Source organism: Eptesicus fuscus, chromosome 4 (assembly GCF_027574615.1).
Source record: "Eptesicus fuscus isolate TK198812 chromosome 4, DD_ASM_mEF_20220401, whole genome shotgun sequence".
In the NCBI taxonomy this organism is placed as follows: domain Eukaryota; kingdom Metazoa; phylum Chordata; class Mammalia; order Chiroptera; family Vespertilionidae; genus Eptesicus; species Eptesicus fuscus.
This window is the reverse complement of record NC_072476.1, coordinates 20,531,996-20,554,486: the sequence shown is the minus strand read 5'-3', so window position 1 is coordinate 20,554,486 and position 22,491 is coordinate 20,531,996. Positions and strand designations below refer to the sequence as shown.

The 22,491-nt window shown below is 49.0% G+C and overlaps 1 protein-coding gene across 1 annotated transcript in view; it reads right to left on the bottom strand.

Moving 5' to 3' along the window:
* SNX29 (sorting nexin 29) overlaps positions 1-22,491 on the bottom strand; it is a 452,780-nt gene that overhangs the window by 142,948 nt on the left and 287,341 nt on the right. The window contains exon 16 of the mRNA XM_054714743.1: positions 13,187-13,303. Coding sequence (XP_054570718.1) covers positions 13,187-13,303 — 117 coding nt within the window. The remainder of the gene's footprint in view (positions 1-13,186; positions 13,304-22,491) is intronic.

Sequence of the window (22,491 nt, the reverse complement as noted above, 5' to 3'; positions counted from 1 at the left end):
TACTTATCAGCTCTTTAAAAATGATGATGTATTGTGATTTCTTTCCCCATTCTAAATAAGTGCTTCCATTTGTAGAAAAGGCCTGGCGTGGGACTCGGGCCGGCTGGGCCTGAGCTCGGACGTGGCTGCGGGGCCTAGAACAAGCCACCACCCTTCTCTGGGCCCGTCCTCCTGTGAAGCAGCCCCTGTGGGGTTGCTGTGAGGCTTCAACACGATCCTGTGAGGACCATCCCCTGCCCAGCGCCTGGCAGAACAGCTGCTTGGTGAGTGGCAGCTGCTCTCATTATCCGTGGACAGAGTGCAAGGGTGTTGGACAGAACAGACCGGTATGGGGGCCCCGCGGCCCTCACCCGTGAGTGGGGGCCACCGCTCCATTCCCCACATGCACAGGCTCCCCCGTTGTTCGGGTGCTTCCTCACAGGCTCGCACCAAGCACCAGGGCGGCCTCAGGGAATGGAGACAAAGCTGGGCTCACGAAGCATTCAATCCCCCAGGAGAGATGCCTTTCAGGGCCCATCCACATAATTAATTTCATGTCACAGTGGGAAAGTCTGCAGAGAGGAGCTGGGATAACAGGGGGCTGCCCTGGGGATAAGGGAACGCGGCCTGGAGGGAAGGTGGCTGGGCTGAGGCTGGAGCATGGGGAAAACAGCCGGTCCCTCACCTCTGCTCAAATCCAGGGGAGCCACTGAAGGGAATTCCGCAGGGAGAGATGGGCAAGCTCACGTTTCAGTAAGCCACTAGGAGCCAGGCAAGGGGGACAAGCCAGGAGGCTGCTATATACATACATACATACATACACACATACACACACACACACACACACACACACACACACCATCTAGACTATGCACATGAGATAATATGCCAACCTCTCTGCCCATCATCTTTCATCAACAGATTTTTTTAAAGCTTACTTGTAAGAAAAGTACTAATTAACAACTGTCTACAGTTTCACTAGGCTTAAATTGCTAATATAAAGTTATTCTTAAGTTATGAATTTTCAGCCAATCTCTAGTGAAAGACTTGGGCCTATAAGGATGAGTTGAGAGCATTTAACTAATCCACGCCTGCTCTGCCACAGATGAGGAAACCAAGGCCTGAGGATGAAGTAGCAACCTCAGTGGTCGGGTGTCCTGGCTGCAGACTTCTCGCCACATGGGGGGAGGGGCTTCTTACCTGCTCCTGACAGACCCCCAGGGACACTAGGACCTACCCATGGGCTCAGTGCCCTGTCCCCCCAATGCCCTGCTTCAACAAATTCTGGCTCTACTTTGATCCTTTACCCATCTGAGAAGAGCTACTCTTAAGGGTTACACAAGCATGATTTATTTAAAGGGAAAAAAAGTTTAGAAAACACTAAGCTGCTTCATTCACTCTCATTTCACCCTTAAGTCCCATAAAATAACCAAAGAAACTGAGGCACAGAGCAACCAAAAGATGCCAACAAAGCATAGATGTGCAAATTTTAGAATCCAAACCCGCTCTCACTAGTACTGTGGTGAAACTATAGAGTAAATGTAGGATTTCCTTCAAAACACTGCACACACAACTGGAACTGTCACTTAGAAATCAGCAGGGAGCAGTGTGTACGAGCATTAAGGTATCAAAGATGTTTAGGCAGCGGGTCTGAGGAGCCTGTTATTACAGACAGCAGTGGCTCTGGCTTATCTGGGCTGATCTGCGGGAGACTTCAGACTGCAAGGACAACAGAAGGTATCGCCATGTCCATCACCTCAAATGCTGTCTTCTTGCAGACAGAACACCCCTCGTGAGCTTCCACGGGCATATGCGTCACTGGGAAAACCCCTCCAGGGCAGAGACTGTGGCTCATTCACTTTTGCACTTCCAGTCCCTGAACCCAGTACGTCCCCATATTGCCCTATCAGGGGTCAGTAACTACGGATCCAGTTCCCCGGTATGACAATCCTCGGGAACACCCTTCAGGAAATACACATCCAGGTTCGCTTTCTGCCGCTGGCGTGGCTAAGCCCACTCCAGGTTCCTTCCTTACACAGTTCCCCACACGTTCACCTTTCACAGTTTACAAGGTGCCCCCACTTGGTAAAGCCTTTTGACCCTCACATCCCCTCTCACAGAGGGAGCTGAACGCTGCCACTGCACTGTGCGTGGTGTCCACCACAGCACCGCCTATGTGCATGGAGGCATCAGCTACTTCCTACTCCCTCCAGGGCTGCAGGCTCACTGGGCCCAGGCTGTGCACTAACTCACTTCAGAATGCCCAGGGCCTGTCCTGGTGCCTGGCAACAGGGTAATAATCCATGATGACATTTATCTTTCTATCTGAACAGAAACATCTGGAAGGGTAAGCACCCAAAACATCAGGATGGTTATCTCTGGGGTGGGGAATGGAATTGAGGGTGATGGCCAAAGGGATTTTAGCATCCGAATGTTGGCACTGAGAATGTATTCATGCATGACTTGTGCCTTTCAAACATGTTTTTAATAGCAGCTATAGTCGATTAAACGGTGGCCCCCAAATGGCTATGTCCACATCTCAAGTTCTAAAACCTATAAATGTGACTTATTTGAAAAAACAATTTTTGCAAATGTACTTAAGTTAAGGATCTCGAGATGAGATCATCCTGAATTATCCAGATGGGCCCTAAGTCCAAAGAAAAGTGCCCTTATAAAGAGACATACAGAAGAGAGACACACAGAGAGAAAAAGGCATGTGAAGACAGAGACAGAAATTGGAATGATGTGGCCACAAGCCAAGGAATGCCGGGTGCCACCAGAAGCTAGAAGAGGTAAGGAAGGATCTTCCCGAGCTTCCACCTGGAGCATGGCCTTCCTAACCCCTTGATTTCAGAGTTCTAGCCTCCAGACTGTTAGAGAGCAAGTGTGTGTTGTTTTGTTACATTTCTTGACCTCTTACTTGGTGCCAGGCCATGTTACACATTTCAGATACATCATCATCCTAATGGGTTGATCATCTTCATTTTACAGATGGGGAAACTGAGATTCAGAGAGTTGACGTAACTCGCTCAAGTTCAGTCAGGCGTGGAATCAGGCAGTGTGGGGGCCAAGTCCATACAGGACTGACACCAGCTCAAAAGAGCACGGCTTTCCAGTTATGGAGGTCTAGGCTTGCACTCTGACTTGGCTGAGCCTCACTTTTCTCAGTTATAAAGTGGGAAATAATACCTCCCTGCCAGGCTTATTACAGATTAGATGAAAGGATGAAACACGGCAGCCGGTGCACTGCATCCCACGGACTGGCACAGAGGAGGTGCTCGGTATCTTCCGAAGGGGCGAGTAAGGAAGGGTCGGCGTGTTCTTCTTTGGTAGCGACAGTCAAAAGGCTGGGGCAGGGGGTGGTTCAAGGAATGCTCCTCCAGGAGGAACACAATGACGAGGTACAGATCATTTCCTGAGTTCACCCCCTTCCCCCATCCACTACGCTGTCAGCTCTTGGAAATGCCATGTGGGTGGGTGGTGGGTAAATCAGTTTCACAGAACAGTTCAGGCAGCTGATTGACCTTAGGAGCCACAGAGCAAGACTGAAAGGTTATAGCTTTGCTAGCAGACAGTGAGAACGTCTTCCCGTCTTCCCGGAGCAGAGCTCTTGGTCCTCAGGCTCACCTTTTTTAGTTATAAAAGGTCCTTAAGAAGGTATTTCACTTGCTATGCATAGAAAGCAAACGGAATCCAATGAAAACAAAGCCTGATTGAATTCTAAGTGACAGTGGCTTTCAACCTGGCTGAGTCAGATCGCCTGAGGCAACTGGAATGCCTGGCCCCACTTCAGAGATTCTCCTTCAGCTGACCTGGGGCTGAGCCCAGGCATGCAGGCCTCTAGACACCATGGCTCACCAGCACCATGACCCTGAGCCCATACTCGCTTCATCTGTGCTGCCTGAGACTGCACCAGCACTGCTGAACGGAAACTGAAGGGGGAGCATCCTCTCCTCGCTACCGTAGTCCAGGTATTCACACCTGACTCTCAAACTACCTGCAACCATCCTGCTACATGCCTAAAAACCTCAGAAAACACAAATCTGACACGGCAGGACCATCTCCCTGGGAAACCCACGTGTGTGATCTCTCAGAACGCAGAGATGCTGACAGTAGGTACTCGTAGGTTACGGCTCAGGCAGGGGCTCAGCTGGGTGCCCCCTCCCCCACACTGCAGACTATGAGGGCCCAGGGGACAGTCCAAGGCCTGTTCGCTGGCTGCAAGGGTGCAGGTCGGCATCTAACCAAAGAGGATGCTAAGTCTGCATCCAGTGAATACATAAATGAGGTGCAAAGCACTGGGTCTTAGGGTGTGGGTAAGATTCAGACTACTGTCCAGGGCAGAAGTGATATTCCACAGGGGCTGGGCAAGGGGCAAGTCTTCTCTAGTCAGCCCTTGCTCTTCCACCAACAGCTCCTCCAAATAAGCTCTGGCTTGTTCCGACAGCCACAGCCTCTCTGTGACTGACAGGTAATTTCATACCCAAATTGGAAAGCATTTAAATGGAGACATCAGGAAAACCAGGGTGGGAGACATATGATCGCTCCTTGCACATGACAGCAAATAAAAATGAAAACAGCCAAGTTGATCATCTTGTGACAAATAAATTCATGGTCCCTTGTCCTGTGTGGAATTGACACAGAATATTTTGTTTCAGTTAAATTCACCAAGTATTTTCTGGGCATCCATAGTCTGAATGCTATGGTGAGAAGTAGGAACTAATATTCATTCATTCCACAAAAATTTAAAACTCTTTACTAGCCCGGAGGACACAGCCAAGTATAAAAGTGGACCAAGATGGAGACAATGAATAAACAACTCTATGCCAAGTAGTGATAAGTGCTCTGAGGAAAAATAAAGCAGGCGCTATTTTATTCAGGGGCACGGTAAGGCGGTATTTGACCCTCTACTTCGGATGGTTTAGAGGCATTTTCTCGTTTAATTCAAACTTCACACAACTCTCTGATGAGCATCACCAGTTCCCTTTAAAGATGAGGGCATGAGACTCTGAGAAAGTAAGAGACTTACCAACTCCAGCACTTACTAGGCAGGAGGACTTGGGGACATTATCTTACTGGGTCTTAAGTTCCTCATCTCTACATGGCGACAGGAGTACCTACCTCAAGGGCTCGCTACTCCATATAAAACACCTGGGAAAGCATTTGGTACATAATAGGCATTCAATTAATGTTACCTACTGTTCAGGTTGGAGCGTAAATGCCACTCCCACTTTTAAGGACTTCGTTATCTGAGGGAGAAGCCAAAAGATACACCCATGAAACTAGTGGCTGATAATACCCATAAACAAACCCTGCTGATTTATAACATCAACCCACTGCCTAACAGGCCCATCCTTGAAGACCCAAGTCCCACATCTCCTCTTTGAAGCCTTCCATGACCAATCCCAGCAGTTCATTAAGACACCATGGTGTCACCATTCCACCCGATAACTGACATAACTCTATTATTTCTTTATTCATTCATTCATTCATTCTTTCATTCATTCATTCATTCAACAAATATGTTTCAAAAGCCAGACCCACATCAGACACCATGGCAAATATGTGTTAACTTGGTCTGTGTCCCCCACGGGACAACAAACTTCTTGGAGATGGAGAAAATTAACTGGGTATAGTTCAACAGAGCAAATTAATTAGTACCTAAGGGCCACATTTAGAAAGTAGGTAAAGTGGGTAGTCCAGAGGGAAAAAGAGATTAGGGGGATTTAGAGGAAGTTCAAAATAAAAACAACTCAGTATTGACAGAGCCCTAAGGACTTTCTTAAAGAATGAGCTAGACCTTGCAGGACAGGGAAGAGTGGGGAGTAGAAGCCAACATATGGAGAAAGCCAAGCTCAACAACATGAACAGTATAAATGGTGCCATGTATATAAGAGATGCACGCCTCTCTGTATGTAAATGCATAACAAATATCTAGGACATATACCAAAGTCTTCATTATAGGGATCTCTGGGAGAGGGACACATGTTTTATACTCTATTTTATTGCACATTATTTCTTTCAAAAATAGATTATGTAATTTAGAAAAAAATTTAAAGCACATCTTCTGAAAGACAAAAGGTAGAGAAACAAGACACCAAAGGTAGAAGGAAAAGCGAATGGTAAGGGATAGGACTCCGTCGCCAAAGGGGCAAGAGGTGAGGAAGAAGGGGCGAGTCAGTCCTGCTCCAGCATCTGCCAGATTATTTTTAAAACGCAGCCAAAACATTTCTGCACTGCATCGAGGCCCTGGGAGCACCAGCTGGCTGTGAGCCCCGCCGTAACAGGGTGGGAGACGAGTCCCATTGGGGGAACACACACACACTCATGCTGGCAAAGGTGATGATACTCCTGGACAGCCAAAAAAAAAAAAAAAAAAAAAGCCACTTTTCCAGAAAAGAAATAAAAATCTAAGGGGATCGGAGGCTTTTCTGACTTTAGCAAAAGCCCTGGCCCAGTCAGACCTCAGATGCCTGGCTGGCCACATCAGTCACAGAGCAAGCTGCAACCACCCACTTGGGCGTGGACAAGGCCCTTAGATTTTCAGCGGCCGGGAGAATACCATTCAAAGCCTGGTCAACAAAAGCATTGTCCTCAAAACCAGAGCAGCAGCTATGCAGACCCCAGGGCAAGAAGGCTTAGGAACCTCATGGGCAATTCCAAGAGGGTGCCCATCCCTCCAGAAGAGGGCATTTCTAAAAGAACACAAAAGGGGAACCAACAGTTTGGCTTTTTGTCCCTTAAGCAGGTATCCCTTTACTCAGATGCACCTGTTCCAATCCAACCATGTGACCGGCTGGTCTGCTGGAAGAGACAGCAACATAATGTATACATGATGGGCTCTGGATTCCATAAACCAGCTGGCAAGGGACACAACTGCCATGAAACATACAGCAAAAACAGCATTTTTTTTACTGAAGATATATAAACCCACGTCATGGAGGTGAGGACAGCTTTCAGAACAAACTATATGATCCTTTTGATGTGCAAATGTCACTCAACTAAAATCACTCACTTCCCATCTCAGCCCTAAGTTAATGATGGGCCAGAAGAGAAGGAAGTAGAGATGAGCCTTTTTTAAAAGATTATTTTAAAAAAAGAAGAAATCTAAAAAAGCATGTAGAAAGTCACATGCAATTGGTGGAGAAGGTAAGACTAACCAGAATGGAACTCTACTGTCATGGAGAAATTATCATTAATAATAAATACTAAGTAATAAGTATATATATTTAGTTAGGTTAGAAGGTTTTTACAAGTATAATCATGTGGTTATTATGGATCCCTAGAAATACTGTGTGCTAATTTAGCAGAAATAGAATAAGTTAAATTAGGATTTAGATGGATAGTCTTGGTCGTAAGACTTACAAGGCAGGGTGGAGACAGAATGAAGGGACTGGGAGAGCCTACATTCAGACGGTGACAAAAGGACACGAGTCAAGTACAGTGCTGCAGTCTGACCACAGGGACCAACAGAGGTCCAGTCCCAGACCAGCCTAGACAGGATCCCATGTGCCTGCCCCAGTCACAGGAACCACTTTTCCATGCTAATAACTTTCTACTGAGAAACCTACATGCCAATCAAATATACAGGGTCAGGAGCCAAGCAACCCAGGTCTTCAGGTTGCTACCTAGGGGATCTTGAGGTCACTACCTGAGGGGAGGCTGAGGGAGGGTGGGAGGGGGCGGGGTCTGGGGGCATCTTCCATGAAGGCAAAGAGAGAGATCAAAGCTAACTTATCAAATGAGTAAGAGCAGGCCCTGCTCACACCAATAATGACCGTGTGCCATGAGCTCAGGATTTAGATTCATCCGAACCTGAGCACCTGGGTCAGGTGAAAACAAAAGAAGGAAGGGCAAGTGCATATCAGGAAGGACTTGGTGGTAAGTAAAAGGGGAGCACAGGGCTGTGAGCCCCAGAGCATCCTGGTTGCTGCTGCCTGTCATCTCTCCTCTGGTGGGGCTCCAGGGGTGGCCTCATAGTCCCGGCCTCTGCTTCTTCAGAATCTGCGACAGGAAAGGTCTCAGAGGTACCTTTTCCAGACCTCAGTCTCCAAGCCTAGTCACATGCAATCAAAGCAAAGAAACGCAAGTCACACCAAGCGTATTCTGGTCTTTGACCTGGTCAAGGGTAGAGTCCACATTGTCCACGTCTGCCACATCCCCACCATGTATCCCACACTTTGTATGTGACATCACAAGAAACACAAGTGGCCAGCAGGCAGACTAAGCAGGTGCGGAAATTCCTCCCTCGCCCCACAGCTGGCTGGCATGGAGCACAGAGTGTATAAACCCTGATAACTCTGTTCCTTGCCAGTGCTTCCTATTTGCAGCAATGTGGGGGACCGGCTGTGAGCAGCCAGCACACCTGCACTTGCCAATAGACACACAACTCTCATCTTAATGGAAATGTTATTTTAAAGTCCCATACCCATAAGCCTTGGGGAGCCAGGCTCTGCCCACCCAAACCCTACACTGTAGCCCCCAGAGGTCCCCAGTGGAGCCCAGCTACCCACGGTGATGAGCAAGCCAGGTGCAAATGGGACGAGAGGGCATCCCAAGCACATGTGGGAGGAAAGCCCTGTGACCCAGGAGCCCTCTGAGGTACAGGAAGTATCTGCTTTACCGTCCAGGGGTGTGTGGTCACGTGGGGTATTTGCCCCGGGACAGAAAACCCTGGGTGGGCCCAAATTCGTTCTGTAAGCATCTTTCCAGGTGATTTGTGTCAAAAATGAGTATTTCTGAGCTAAGGCTCTATGTGAGACACATTTTTAGTAGCCTCTCTTTAACGATACTTTTTAAAATAATCTCCTTCAAGACAGCAGGCAATCGGAACACAGTGTCAGGGGCTGGGTTACAAAGCCGCCTGGGATCTGGAACGGGGCGCCGAGCTTCGGTGGGACCACAGCCAGTTTGGTGCTTGATCGCCAGATAGTCCACAAGTGCCACCAGCTGAACAATACATCTCTTATTAAATCTCTTATCATCCTGACTTAAACAGCATCAGCCTTCAGATGAGCCCGCTCCCTCTGAAGGTTTTAAAGATACCAAGAAAGTCCCAGGAAACATTTTTTTCCCCAAGTGAACTTCTCACAGAATTGGGATGAGTTTTTTCACTGATCTCACTCCTGAATTTTTAATCACTTGTCTTCCTCTCCCACCAGCTCAGTCATTTCACCCGTGGCGGGAAGGAGACCCATGGAAACGCCAAGCTGCTTACGGCAAGTCTCTTCTCCAGCAGGATCCAGGAAGGCACCTTTCTGGGTCAGCAAATGTGTGGCCAACAGTGTCACCACAGACACTACAGGTGCTGGCCAGGCTCATACATCAAACCTGCATGTGACCATGTGCCAGCCTGAGAGGAGGGAAGCGAACACAGTCGCTGTCTCAGGGAAGCTGTCCTCAGCCCACAGGTGAAAGACAGAAAATTCAACACAACATGGTTATACAGAGTGACAAATGCAGGGGCGCAAAGTGCACGGAAACACGGGTGCGGGCCAGCCAGGTGCTGGGAGGGGAGGTCTGCGAAGGCATTCATTCGTGGAGTGGATTCCACTGAAAGCCCCATCACAGGACCGCGTGGAAAACACAAAAAGTCTTGGGCAATGAAGAAATGAAAGGATGCGTGGTTCCTCCAAGACACTGCAACGAACAGCAGCTATCATCCTGTCAGAGTGATATAAGTTTATGGAACTCGAGACAATGGGAAGGGAAGAGACAGTGAGGCAGGCGCAGAGAAAGATTCAGGCATGGGGGAGAAACAGAGACAGACTGCGGCCAACACGCACACAGGAAGGGAGAGACGGAGCCGGAGATGAAGTCAGACAGAGGCAGGCCAAGAAAGAAAAGCAGAGAGAGAGGTAGGTAGCGAGAGAGGACTAGAAAGAGAGAAGCACACAGAGGCAATAGAAGAAACGAAAAGGCAGATAACACACAGAGAGAAACAGAGCAAGAAGGAGAACAGAGCACACGGGAGAACCCCAGAACCACCTGGCCTTTGAGAGGCAACGTGAAAGAGGCCCCAAGTGCCCGGGGTCCGGTGCTGCAAACATGACTGAGACCCAGGCCAGCTGGGGCGTGAGGAGGAGGCCAGTTGGACCCGGACTGAATGTAGCCTGTCACCTCCAGTGGACGGAGGGCAGGCTCACTGCACCCCACAGCCACACAATGTCACCTCCTCTCCTCCAAGCCCTGCAGATCCCATACCCAGGCAGGCTCATGAGACAAAGCAGGCTTCCATGACCTCCTTGCCAGCCGGTGCATGGGGAACTGACATGATACACAACATAGCCCTACCTTTCCCACATGCACACCTTGGCAAGCATCTTAGGAAAGATGCTCCTTGGGGAAATAATTGTGGGAAATGACACATACAATGTATGCTATATCTACCCCTTCGGAGAGCAATGAGCCACTCTGGGGGGGAAGTCCCACAGCAGAGAAACCTATTCAACACCCTTCAATCCAACATGTTCAATCTTGTTCCATCACGGATCTGAATCTTTAAAACCACCCAGAGTGTCGTGCCTAGAGAAAAACAGACACTAAGTTTTCCTTGAAATTGAGAGAGAGAGAGAGAGAGAGAGAGAGAGAGAGAGAGAGAGAGAGAGAGAGAGAGAGAGAGAGAGGAGAGTAAGCACTATGGCGTTAAAGTATTCTGGTGCCACCAGGAGGCTGCATGCCTTGGGGTAGGTAAGTCATGCCTTGAAATCAACCTGCACCTCAGTTTGCTCAGCTGAAAAATGGATCTAATAAATAACACAGGGTTGTAGTGAGGAGGAGAGGATAAAAATGCATCCAACCCCAAGCACACGGTAAATGGCTAACAAAGGTGGTTCCCTCCCCAAATAAGCACGGGAGGGGAGAGGGGAGAGCAGTGACAGGAGGAACAAACCAACAGGCTGATGCTTTGAGTCAGGGCAGCGATTACAGAAACCTCAGGTCAGACCACATCGGGCCATCTCTTTGCTGAAGTGGAGTGAGCCACTTGAAGGTAGCTGGAACAGAGACCCACCAAAGAAAACAGGAATCCACTGCAATTATACTTTGCTTCCCCCATGAGAACAACCTCCATTTAGTGAATTGTTTAGTCTTCCACTCTCCCTGTGCTGTGACCTTAATTGACCTCTATGTCTTACAGGTTCTATTACCCTCTCTCCATTTATTATGCAAAATAGGAGCTCTTGTCCCAGAGAATTTTTAGGGCTGTAATCAAATCTTGTTAAAAGGTAAAAACAAAACAAAACAAAACAAAAAAACTCCACACTCATTCACATCTTATAGGGGGCGGGGGGAGGGAGAAAATAATGAGGCCAGAGTTCTAAAAATATATTCAGAGAAAGAAAAGGAAAACATTCAACCCTAAATCCCAAACTCCTTCTTAAAATAAGTTCTTTAGCTTAAAAGTCTATGAGAAGAAACTTTCCCTCTGCTTATCTTTAAGAAAGATTATTATGTGGTCCATGCCGTCCTTTTCTGCTCTATGAAATAAAGTTCCCACTTAGCAAACATTTAGTGAGCACCCACACAGTGCTAGGCGCTGGGGATTCACAGATGAAAGCAGGGTGGGGCTCTGACCGCATGGCCACCACTGAGTTGTTTTATTGGCAGCATCTCAACAAGCTGCCCAATGAGGCTGCTGCCTCGTGACTCCCCATTGATCAAAGAGGAAACTGGGGTTTCCAAATAAAGAGACACAGTTCTGCCCTTGAGGCGCTCAAACACTGTCGGTCTGGGAGGGAGTCTAATCCAGGAGCTGCAGAGAGCCAGGCCAAGTGGAAACAGGGAGGAGAGGCTGAGACTCCCAGGACAAGTGACTCTCACAATTAAAAGGAAGATGGGCTCCAGATCTGTAATGGAATTTGAAATTTCCTCCTTCCTTTTGCCCCAGCTGTCTGATGGGGAGATGAGCAGAGTGGGCCTGAGGGCAAGGTGTGCTCTAACCACTGAGTGCACCAGCCAGGGTGATATTTGAGGGAATAAAGGAATTATTGGTAATGGAGGAAAGACAGTGATATCATAATTATATTTTCATGTGTGTGTGTGTGTGTGTGTGTGTGTGGGAGAGAGAGAGAGAGAGAGAGAGAAAGGGAGAGAGGAAGAGAGGGAGGGAGCGAGGGAGGGAGGAGGAAGAGAGATGTCTATAGATGAAATATCTAGTATTTGATTAAAATAATACAGAAAGGGGAAGCAGGCATGGGTAGCTTCAAAAAGATTGGCCAGGATTAATAATAATTCAACTTATTATTAATGGGTACATACAATGGATATGTAAAAGGCATTATACCAATCTCCTACCTCTGGGCATTTAACATTTGACATAACAAAAAGTTTCTAGATGAAAAACTATTATAAATGGGTTTGAAAGGACAAAATGCTCTCAGCAGCATGGTCTGTAATAGCTAAGTATTGGCAAGAATCTCAATGTCAGTGGACATGAGACTGGATTAAAAATAATGTGGTATTTCATTCAGCAGAGAACTAAAGAGTCAAGAAAGTGAATTAACCCGATCAGGAGTTCTCAACGAGGGTGACTTTGCCCCCCAGAGGACATCTGGCCATGTCTGGAGACATCTTTGGTTGCCATGTCAGGGTGGGGTGCTACTGGCCTCTAGTGGGTAGGGATCAGGGATACAGCTAAACATCCCACAATACACAGGACACCCGTCCCCTCATCCCCTTCAAAAAAGTATACAGCCCAAACTATGCAGAGTGGCGCAGTTTAAAATATCTATATCAGATCTATATGGTCCTCAGACCATAGTACTGAATTAAAAACAAACAAAAACAAGGGGCAAAGAGATATGTACAAGTAATAGCATGTAGGTAAAACTTACACAAAACCAAGACTATTTATTGCTCATGGGAATTTATCTATGTAGTAAAGTATAAAAATAAGGAGGGAAAGGCTCTATGCCAGCCTCAGATCATTGACAACAAGGGCAGAGGCATGATATACTGCCAAGGGGCTTCCACAGAATTTGTAGCATTTATTTTATCCTACCTAAAAAAAGAAAAGCAAGTGTGGTTAAAGGTTAATGTACAGAAAAGCTGGATGTTGGGCACATTGAGTGCTCACTCTTTAGTCTCTTTCCCTTCACGTTGCTTAACAATGAACAGACTAAGCAGCGGGGCTGTGGACAGGAAGGGCTGGGTGGACAGACAGAGACGGGGCAGAGTGGCGTGGCTGGGGCATCTTGAGGTCACTCACCGGCCCCCGGAGGTCGATGAGCTCCTGCCTCATCTGGGACACGAGGGCTTCCTTGGCCACCAGGGCCCGGTGCAGGCGCTCGTTGAACTCGATCAGCTCTCCGTGCATCTCTGCCACCTGGAACACACAAGACCAGACAGTGAGGCTCCGAGGGCAGGGCCTCCCCACCTCCTCTGGGCCCACACCTGTCAGCAAGGCATCAGCAGGTCGTTGGGCTGGAGAGGTAACACTGGTCACCTACGGGCTACACAATCCAACCATGCATGAACACATTTATTTACTTGGTTGATTTAAACACCATGGAATCGACAGTCCACAATTTATGGTCAGAACACGGCTGTATCAGGTCATTTTTGTACCTTAGGCTTTTATTATTAACTAGAGGCCCAGTGCACGAAATTCGTGCACAGGGGTGTGTCCCTCAGCCCAGCCTGCACCCTCTCCAATCTGGGACACCTCAAGGGCAGTCGGGCATCCCTCTCACAATCCAGGACTGCTGGCTCCCAACCCCTAAACGGGCAGTTGGGCATCCCTCTCACAATCCAGGACTGCTGGCTCCCAACTGCTCGCCTGCCTGCCTGCCTGCCTGATTGCCCCTAACTGTTTCTGCCTGCCAGCCTGATCACACCCTAACTACTCCCCTGCCAGCCTGATCAACGCCTAACTGCTCCCCTGCCAGCCCAATTGCCCCTAACTGCCCTCCTCTGCCAGCCCGGTCACCCCTAACTGCCCTCCCCTACAGGCCTGATCACCCGCAACTGCCCTCCCTTGCAGGCCTGTCCCTCCCAACTGCCCTCCCCTGCTGGCCTGATTGCCCCAACTGCTCTCCCCTGCTGGCCTTCTTGTGGTGGCCATCTTGTGTCCACATGGGGGCAGCCACCTTGTGTATTGGAGTGACGGTCAATTTGCATATTACTCTTTTATTAGATAGGATGAACCCTTTTCTAGCCAAGGTTTTCTTTCTAATCTGAGTTATGTCCCACTAGTGGCACAATTAGAATAACTGACCATTTCTGTTCATCGGGGCCTGGGTTCTGAAAACCAAGAAAACAGAACCAGAGTCTTATTGAGATGGTGCGGGTGAGGGAGAGGGTGCAGGTGTGGGTGCGGGTGCGGGTGACAGACACAATGTGGCAGCACAGCTACCCTTCGGTCACTGCTTCTCCTAAGCCAGGAAATTGCATCTATGCACTGCGTGTTCTTCCTCACACCAGCTCTGCAGGGCGGGGATTGCTATTCCGCCTTAGGAAGAGAAACATGTTGAAGTTTAAGGCACTGGGCCAAGGTCAGATAGCTAATAAAGGGCTGACTCTGGAGCCTGGGCTCTTGACCACTGGGCGACCTGCAACATCCTGCCACTCACTGTGCCCAGAGGTAACCCAACCAGGCCTGCTGTGAGCACTCAAATTTTTCCACATTCATGCAATACTCTTAGCTGATCCCAAATATTTTTAAAATGGGGGCAGCCATAAGATAACCTAGGATTGATGTATAGAATGAACAACAGATCTTTCCAGCAGTGACTTACAAAAAGCACAAAGATATCCTATATGGTCAAGGCACTTACAATAGATACTCTATATAATGCATACTAGTAAATATCAAATCATTTGCAACAAGTACTTTACATAACATAGAAAATGTAATATCAGACTTAAGAAGGGATATTAGAAGAAGCTTTTTAAAAAAAGGCTTGCGGCCCGAATGGGATGGCTCACTGGTGGACCTATGAAACAGGAGGTCATGTTTCCATTCCCGGTCACGGCACATGCCAGGTTGCGGGCTCAATCCCCTGTAGGGGGCGTACAGGAGGCAGCTGATCAATGATTCTCTCTCATCATTGATGTTTCTATCGCTCTTTCCCTCTCCCTTCCTCTCTGAAATCAATAAAAATGTATTTAAAAAAAAAAAAGGATTGTTAACCTGAGTCTTAATGCCTCAGGAGGAATAAAGGGAGCCCTTCTTTTTTTGGATAGGTTGATATAAGGATAAAAGGCAAAAAAGGAAATACATCGGAATATTAACATTCGTCCAAGTGCATTCTTTCTACTCCTCCTTACTTCTTAGTTTGCTAATAAGGTGCACTCTTTCATTAATCAGCCAGAATTACCACTTAGATTCTTAGAAAGAATTAAAACTCTTCACATGGAACCGAAGGGAGCCACCGTGCAACCAGATAGCTAATAAAGGGTTGACTCTGGAGCCTGGGCTCTTGACCACTGGGCGACCTGCAACATCCTGCCACTCACTGTGCCCAGAGGTAACCCAACCAGCGTGCAGCGTGAAATGTGTGAGGCTCTGGCTGTAATCCTGAGGCCGCCACACTTGCTCTGGGAGCCCCACTCTGGGAAGGGCACCCTCTGCCCCTCAGGCGCCCCCTCTCAAATCCCTGTGAAATGCACAAAAGACACTGCAAGACTGTGCGAGGAGCAAGGGAGAACGAGCCGCTGAGCCTGCACACAGCCTTCTTCACTGTACAGACCTAACGTTAATATTCTCAGCTGCCTTCTTCCTTCTGTATAAAAGCAGCTGAACACGATCTGTTTGGGCTTTTCACAAATAAATACAGGATCACTAACAATGCCTGTGTGGTCCTCCACGTGGTAACCACATAACCCTCCGTGAGCTTCCTCGGGCTGAGCATCCAGTTATCTCCCTGTTAGCAGGAAACACATGACTGGCGATATTAATGCTGAATACCTGCTACTATGCCCCCACATATTCAAGCTTTAAATAAATGCCATTCTCACTTCCAATGCAAAGCAGGCTTTTGCTTTTTTATTTTGCTTTTCAGTGGGAGCCAGCATGTTAAAACAATTTCCCATAAATGCATAAAACATCAAAACATCCCAGCCTCCCGTGGTGTTTATGGTGAGCTGTCAAAACCCTGCTTCTCGTTTGCAGCCAGGAAAGTGCGTTGACCACGTCAGGGAGGGCGTTCATTCCGCTAGGGGTTGGGGTGGACCAATGGCACTGCGGACACAACATCGATGAAATCATTTCCAGCAGCCATTGCCTGCAGTGCTCGTTGTTACTAAGCTCAGCTCTGAGATTCTGAATTTTCATATCGTATATCCCTACATATAGCAATTGATATAAACAGCTTTCATCTTACAAAACTGTACTGAACTTAACTGTCCTCAAATAACGCTTTCCAAATTCTGGAATAACTAGAAATGAGTTCAAAACTCAGAGTGAGCCTTGGAAGAGGAATCTGAGATCACAAATAGCGCCTATTGTCACAAAAATAAAGACAGGCTACACCACCACTGCCGGCTGGTTCTGAGGGCACGTACAGGTGTCATCTGACCTCATTCCTTATTTTCAACAGCTACAGAGAATCGCAGGGAACAGACAGAGGCAATAGGTGCCCTCCGATTCATTCTCTGCCAAGCAGGCAGAGCGATCTTCCCAAACAAGGTCAGATACTGTCACCTGCTGTTTAAAACCTTCAGTGCTTCCCACTGTCCTAAGGCCATAAGAGGCCTGCGAGATATGCACCAGCCTCTCTGACCCTCCCTCTGCCCCCTCCCTCTGTGTCTCACTGACTTCAATGCAGTCTCCTATGTTCCATACCATGCTGAGCGACAGGTCACCCAGGAGACAGAGGAGAAAGGCACACCCAGCGGAGGCAAGATCGGGTGCCCAGGCTCAGAGGCTGACGGGGGGCAGTTGACAGACTCTGGTGCAAGACAAGGCTGTGCTTGATCACAGCACCATGTGCCTGGTACGTCACTAACCTCTGAGCCTGTGCTGTTCACCTGTAAAACCATCCCGACTCCCTGGGCCACTGTGTGGTGGAAATGAGCTACTAGCAGGCCCAGCGCCATGTCTGGGCCCGGCGAATGCCTGTGAACGAGAGCTGGTTTGCACGCTGGGTGATCACATAAAGGGAAATGGAGGAGAAGGACAACAGGGCTCCCAGAGCCAGAGGGAAAGGGCCATATGTGCTGCTGGGGCAGCTCTGCAGACTCACTGTCCCCAAGTGCAAATGCCACCAACAGGACTGTGAGCCATATGCCAGGTGTGGCTCTTGGTGCTGGGAAGAAAGTCACGGTTTCACATCCTGAAGGTCACATCAGGTAAAGCTCAGGGAGAGGGGGAAACTTGGAAGGAAGATGGGGGTCAGGAAGGCCTCCCCGAAGGAAACATTGAGCAACCACTTCTCCAGTCGGCCTTGGCACATGCCAGGCAGCCTCCCCGGCCACTCTGCACCCTAACTCACTTTAGGCACTCACTATGATCTGCACCACCGACGCTCAGGGCCATTCTGAGAGTCTGCCATATTTCTTCCTACTCTCAGCACTTTTATTCCCTTGAAAACTAATCTGAAAGCAGTTAGGAGAGGGTGCCATTTGGCAACACCAATGGCAGTGACAAATCAAAAGCAAATACCAAGGGGAGTTATACTAATCTCCGCTGACGCAGATTCAAACCACGACCAGCATGGGCCAAAGGGCTAAGCACGGAGCCCTGATTCTCCGAACGGCCCAAGGAGACCACCTGGCTGGCAGAAGGCATGCTCCGGAGTTGTGCTTGGCAAGTGCACACCCCATAATTAATACGGTGTAAATGCTCACCACTCACCACCTGGGTTTCATGCTTTAGGTTGGTGAGAAGATGGTAAAAAAATTTTAAGAAGTTTAAGTCACAGGGCTGTTTGGCAACATCTATCAAACTTTTAAAATCCCTCATCTGTGACTTGGCCAGTCCCTGCTGGACAGTTATCCTGCCCCTGTATTTATACATGTGCTCAGAGCAGGAGTTTAGTTCCAAATGCTGGAACCTACCCAAATGCCCAGCCACCGGGGAGGGATGAAATAGATCAGGCTCAGCTCCCTTGCCCGAGGTCTGGCCCAGGCAGACATCACTAGACGACCGCAGCACTCATTCCTCAGGAAGACGCCCAGGTAGCCCCCATTTGCTGGCTCACACAACACCCATTTGGTGTCCCTGGCATAAGGGATGGAGGGAAGGCGTCACCAAGACGGTGGCATCTGAGTCGGGCTTAGGAAGATAAGGCCTTTGGAGCTTCAGTGACTGAGCAATCATTCCAGCTGGAGCATCAGGGAAGATGATCTCCAAAAATCATGTGGCTGTGAAAAAGCTTTTAAGTCTGTGAAAGTCCCAGAATTATCATAATTACCTGCCAAATCATGAAAGGATTATAAATTTTAAAAAGAATGCCTCTGGCATTTCCTTTCGTATAGAATGTTCTATCTAATCACATCCCAGCAAACCATGCATGGCCCTCCTTCGGCTTCCTAATTAGACACTTCCAGATTAATTAGATCAAGACACTCTCACCCCCCAATTTTAAGAGCAACCGAAGCTCTTCTTGGTCATGTACCCAACTCTCCCAGAATGTTCACTTAGATGCCTCAAAATCAACCCCTTTTGATAGAATGCACAGCTGGGCTGGGCCCATTTACCCGGCTGTGGAGGGACCAGGAACCTTCTCCTGGGATGGCGACACTGCACCTGCCTCGGTGAAGACTAGACCTCACCAGTGCCCACATGCCTTCACACACAGTGGGACACCAAACCACATGCCAGGCCTTTTCCAGGCATCACATCCGGCAGCTCATGTGAGCCTCGGGACCCTCCTGCAAGGTGGGCCTGCCTTCCTAAGGATGAGGCCAGAGGCTCGGAGTCAGGAAGCGGCAGGCCGGGGATGGTCCTGTCTGCGCTCTCGGATCTCCATCTCAGGGTGCGGTAGAAAGGCGGCCCTTCAGGGGTTCAGGAGGAAAGCAGAGCAGTGTGGCCCAGGGTGCCCTGAGCAAGCTGATCGTCAGTCACTTGGAGGGCTTCTGAGAAATGCAGGTTTCCGGGCCCCACTCCCAGAAACTGACTCAGAGGCTCAGTGACTGTGACTGCATCAGCTTCGGGGCCCGCTGGTGAAGACCAAGGGGAAGGACTTCACACACTTAGGCCGGAATTGCATGGGGCCATTCCCAGTTTTAGAAGCCAGTTATTCAGTTCTTCATCTGTAAACCAGGGATGTCACAGAAGCGCTTCTTTTGGTCAGTTCTTAACTAACAAGTTCTCACTGAGCTGAACAAGCCACCAGCCAGAGGACACTGCACAGGCCTGCCCGCCAGCAGCATTGACGGCTGAGCCACCTGCGGCCTTCCTCTCGCACAGCCCAGAAGTCAGAGCTCAGAGCTGCCCACAGGGGGCCCGGGAACTGGGGCTGGGAAGCACGCTGTTGGCTCCAGTCTGGGACAAGCACTGACAGTGACCTGAAGCACTTAGAAACACCGAAAGCAATTTCATGATGATGTGAAATCCAGGAAGTCCTTAATTTTTCTAGATTTTTAAAATTATTTTACAAAAGTATTAGTTGTAATGAATTGTAATTTTTTCAAAAGTTGGTTCTTCACCATAGATCGTTTGAGAAGCAACTATACACAACACATATGCTATTTCTGAGTACATTTTTGCATTAATTATTAGAAGCAATGATAAACAATGATGAAAAAAGAAAGCCAGAATATGACCATTTTGGATGAAATGTAAGAGAATTGAAAAACAAGATAGAACCAATGCTATGAACATCTGCTGTTCTTTTAGATGCACATACATCGGTTCCTTGTAGAGTGTCACTTAGGCTTGAAGACTAAGAAAGTTAAAAATGATCAGTGAGATAGTGCAGGTCCAGTCCTAAACAGGGACACAGGTCACAGAAGTCCTGGAAAAGTATATTTGCCATCACTCTCTTTGGCCCCAATAGTTGCCTGATCATGTCCATTTCCCAGAGGAAGAAGGTGAGGTAACAAACTGCTCCAATTTACAAAGCTCACAAGTGGTAGCTGAAATTCAAACTCTAGTTTTCATGGCTCCAAAGCCTGTGTCTTTTCAGACAACAAATAAATATCCCAGGAAGAGAAACACTGCCCATTTTGGGGTGGAGGAAACTGAGGCTCAGAGAGGCTAAGTGACTAGTCTAAGGCTACACAGCTTATTCCCTCACAGAGCCAGGGCTGCAGACCAGGTCTCGTGCTTTCAAATCTAATTTGCTCCTCCACTGGGGGGCCATAAGACTCTCAAAAAAGAAGAGAAATGGGAACATGTCTGTTCAGTGGCAGTGGGAGGGAAGTCGGGCTCGGAGAGGCTCACTCTGCGTGGAGGCTGCTCTACCTTTTCCACGAAGCTCCTCATTGGTACCCTCCAGCTCCCTGGAGCTAAGTGCTGTTTCTAGTTTTACAGCTGAAGAAACTGAGGCACAGAACAGGTACACACCTTGCCCAAGGCCACACAGAAAGCAAGCGGCAGAACTGGGATTCAAATGTCTAGGTTCACTACACTGCCTCTCAGCATACACCTTTCACCAGCATGCTGATGCTGGGCGGGCATCTCGAGATACCAGCACAGGACCTGAAGGAGATGAGGAACCTGGGACCAAGGACTGGCTGCGAGCATCACCCAAGGCAAGGGGCACTGGCATGCGCTCGCGCTCTCTCTCTCTCTCTCTCTCTCTCTCTCTCTCTCTTTCTCTCTCTCTCTCTCTCTCACACACACACACACACACTGACACACGGACATGGACACACATGGAAAAGGCACCGTCTTGGGCTGCCCCCACTGCCCTCTGAGACGCCGGGGGCCCAGCGGCTTGTTGCAGGCCAGTTTGTTCCTCAGGGGCGCGCTGCCAGTAAGGGGAGGAGCACCCAGCATAGCCGGGCCTCCTGTGGATGCAGGGGCCAACGGAGAAACCAGAGAAGACTGGGAACTCCAGCAGCCAAAGAGGAACCTTCTTCAAAATGGTTTTGCTTCATGTGAAGGCGTTTTGGAAACCGGTTTCTAAATGGCAACCCCAACATGAAGACATTCCAGGGGACTGACAGGTACTACTTCGGATGCTCAGCATCAGGAGCCATCTCCGTGGGGGGCCTCGGATGAGGTACAGAAAAAGAAGGAACGTGAAGGTCAATCCTAGGTCCTGTCTACTCAGTGCTGTGTGACCTTGAGTAAATAATCTCAGTGGCTGGTTCTTGCTATCTTCTTTGTCACATGAGGATACTGTCCTCTATTGCACAGGTCTGCCGTGAGAAACAAATAATAGAGTTTGGGTAGCTACCCAGTGCTTGCCACAGACAATGATCCCAAAATAATCATAACGAGCACTCCTGGGGTTGGGCAACATTTGAGGTGCTTTAAACATCAGCACACACAGCAACCTGGAGGTAGAGCTGTATGCCCATTTTACGATGAGGAAAGCAAGGCTCCGAAGTCAGCAGGTGCAGTAGGGGTCAATCTGCCTTGGGAGCTCGCAGCCCTGTGCCTCCCGGCGTCATGGCCCCTCCAGTTCCTTTGCTCCTGCAGTCTGTCTGCCTTTTGCTTTGATTAAGCTGTGCGTGGGACTGACCCCGGTGGATGCTCAGGCTCGTCCTGCTGAGGCAGGAGCCCTGGTATCTCAGGACTGATCCTCCTCAACATCACCTGGTAGAGCCGCCAAGTGACACTCATGAGAAGCCTGTGAGGCCGACCCATCCTGAAGTGCCACCGAGACGGTGCTGTGCGGGCTCATCTACGGAGCTGCTGAGCTGAGCGGGTGCTTGTACGGAAACCCCAGCAATACGTTCCCATGCAAAAGAGACCCTTAATCGCCTCTGTAACAAGCCCCTCTGTGCTCAGAACGCCGAGCTTGAGAGAAGAGCTACTTAAAAACACTGGGCTGATTACGCTTTCACGGGAAGAAAGAAACACCCTGAGCTAACAACAGCTCAATTAATAATGGGGCGCCTCTGAGAAACAGATGTTAGGGAACTGTTACAGCTCCCACACGGGCTGGTCCTCCTTCCTCCTGACAGGCGACCTGTCGGAGAATCCGAGAGGTGAGGGTGGAGAGGCCGCAGCGGCTCCCAGCCCAGACAACACCTCTCCTTCCTGCCTTCCCGCCAATGGCCCCGAAAGAGCAAAGGCAGAGTATGCGGAAATGTCAATAATAAAACCGCAGCCCACACCTTCCAGGAGGTTGTTTGAGACAAATGAGCAATGAGTGGAGACAAAAGCCAAGCCAGGCGGGAGCCACAGGCCTGCTGAAGGAGCATTCAAGCCGAGCACAGGAGGCACTGTGCGCTGTGAGGCTCTCTAAGCCCCGTCAGCCTGCACCGTCCTGCTGGGCACCAGAGACCGCCCAGCACAGAGTTTAAGGCGCAGACTCAGGGCCGGAAGAGCTGGGGTCAAGCCCCACTTCCCCATTCCTGGCTGTGACTGGACACGTTGCTTTTACCTCTCTGGGCCTCAGTTTCTTATCCATGAAATGAGGACCATGAGAGTGTGAATTTCACAGGGCTTTTGGG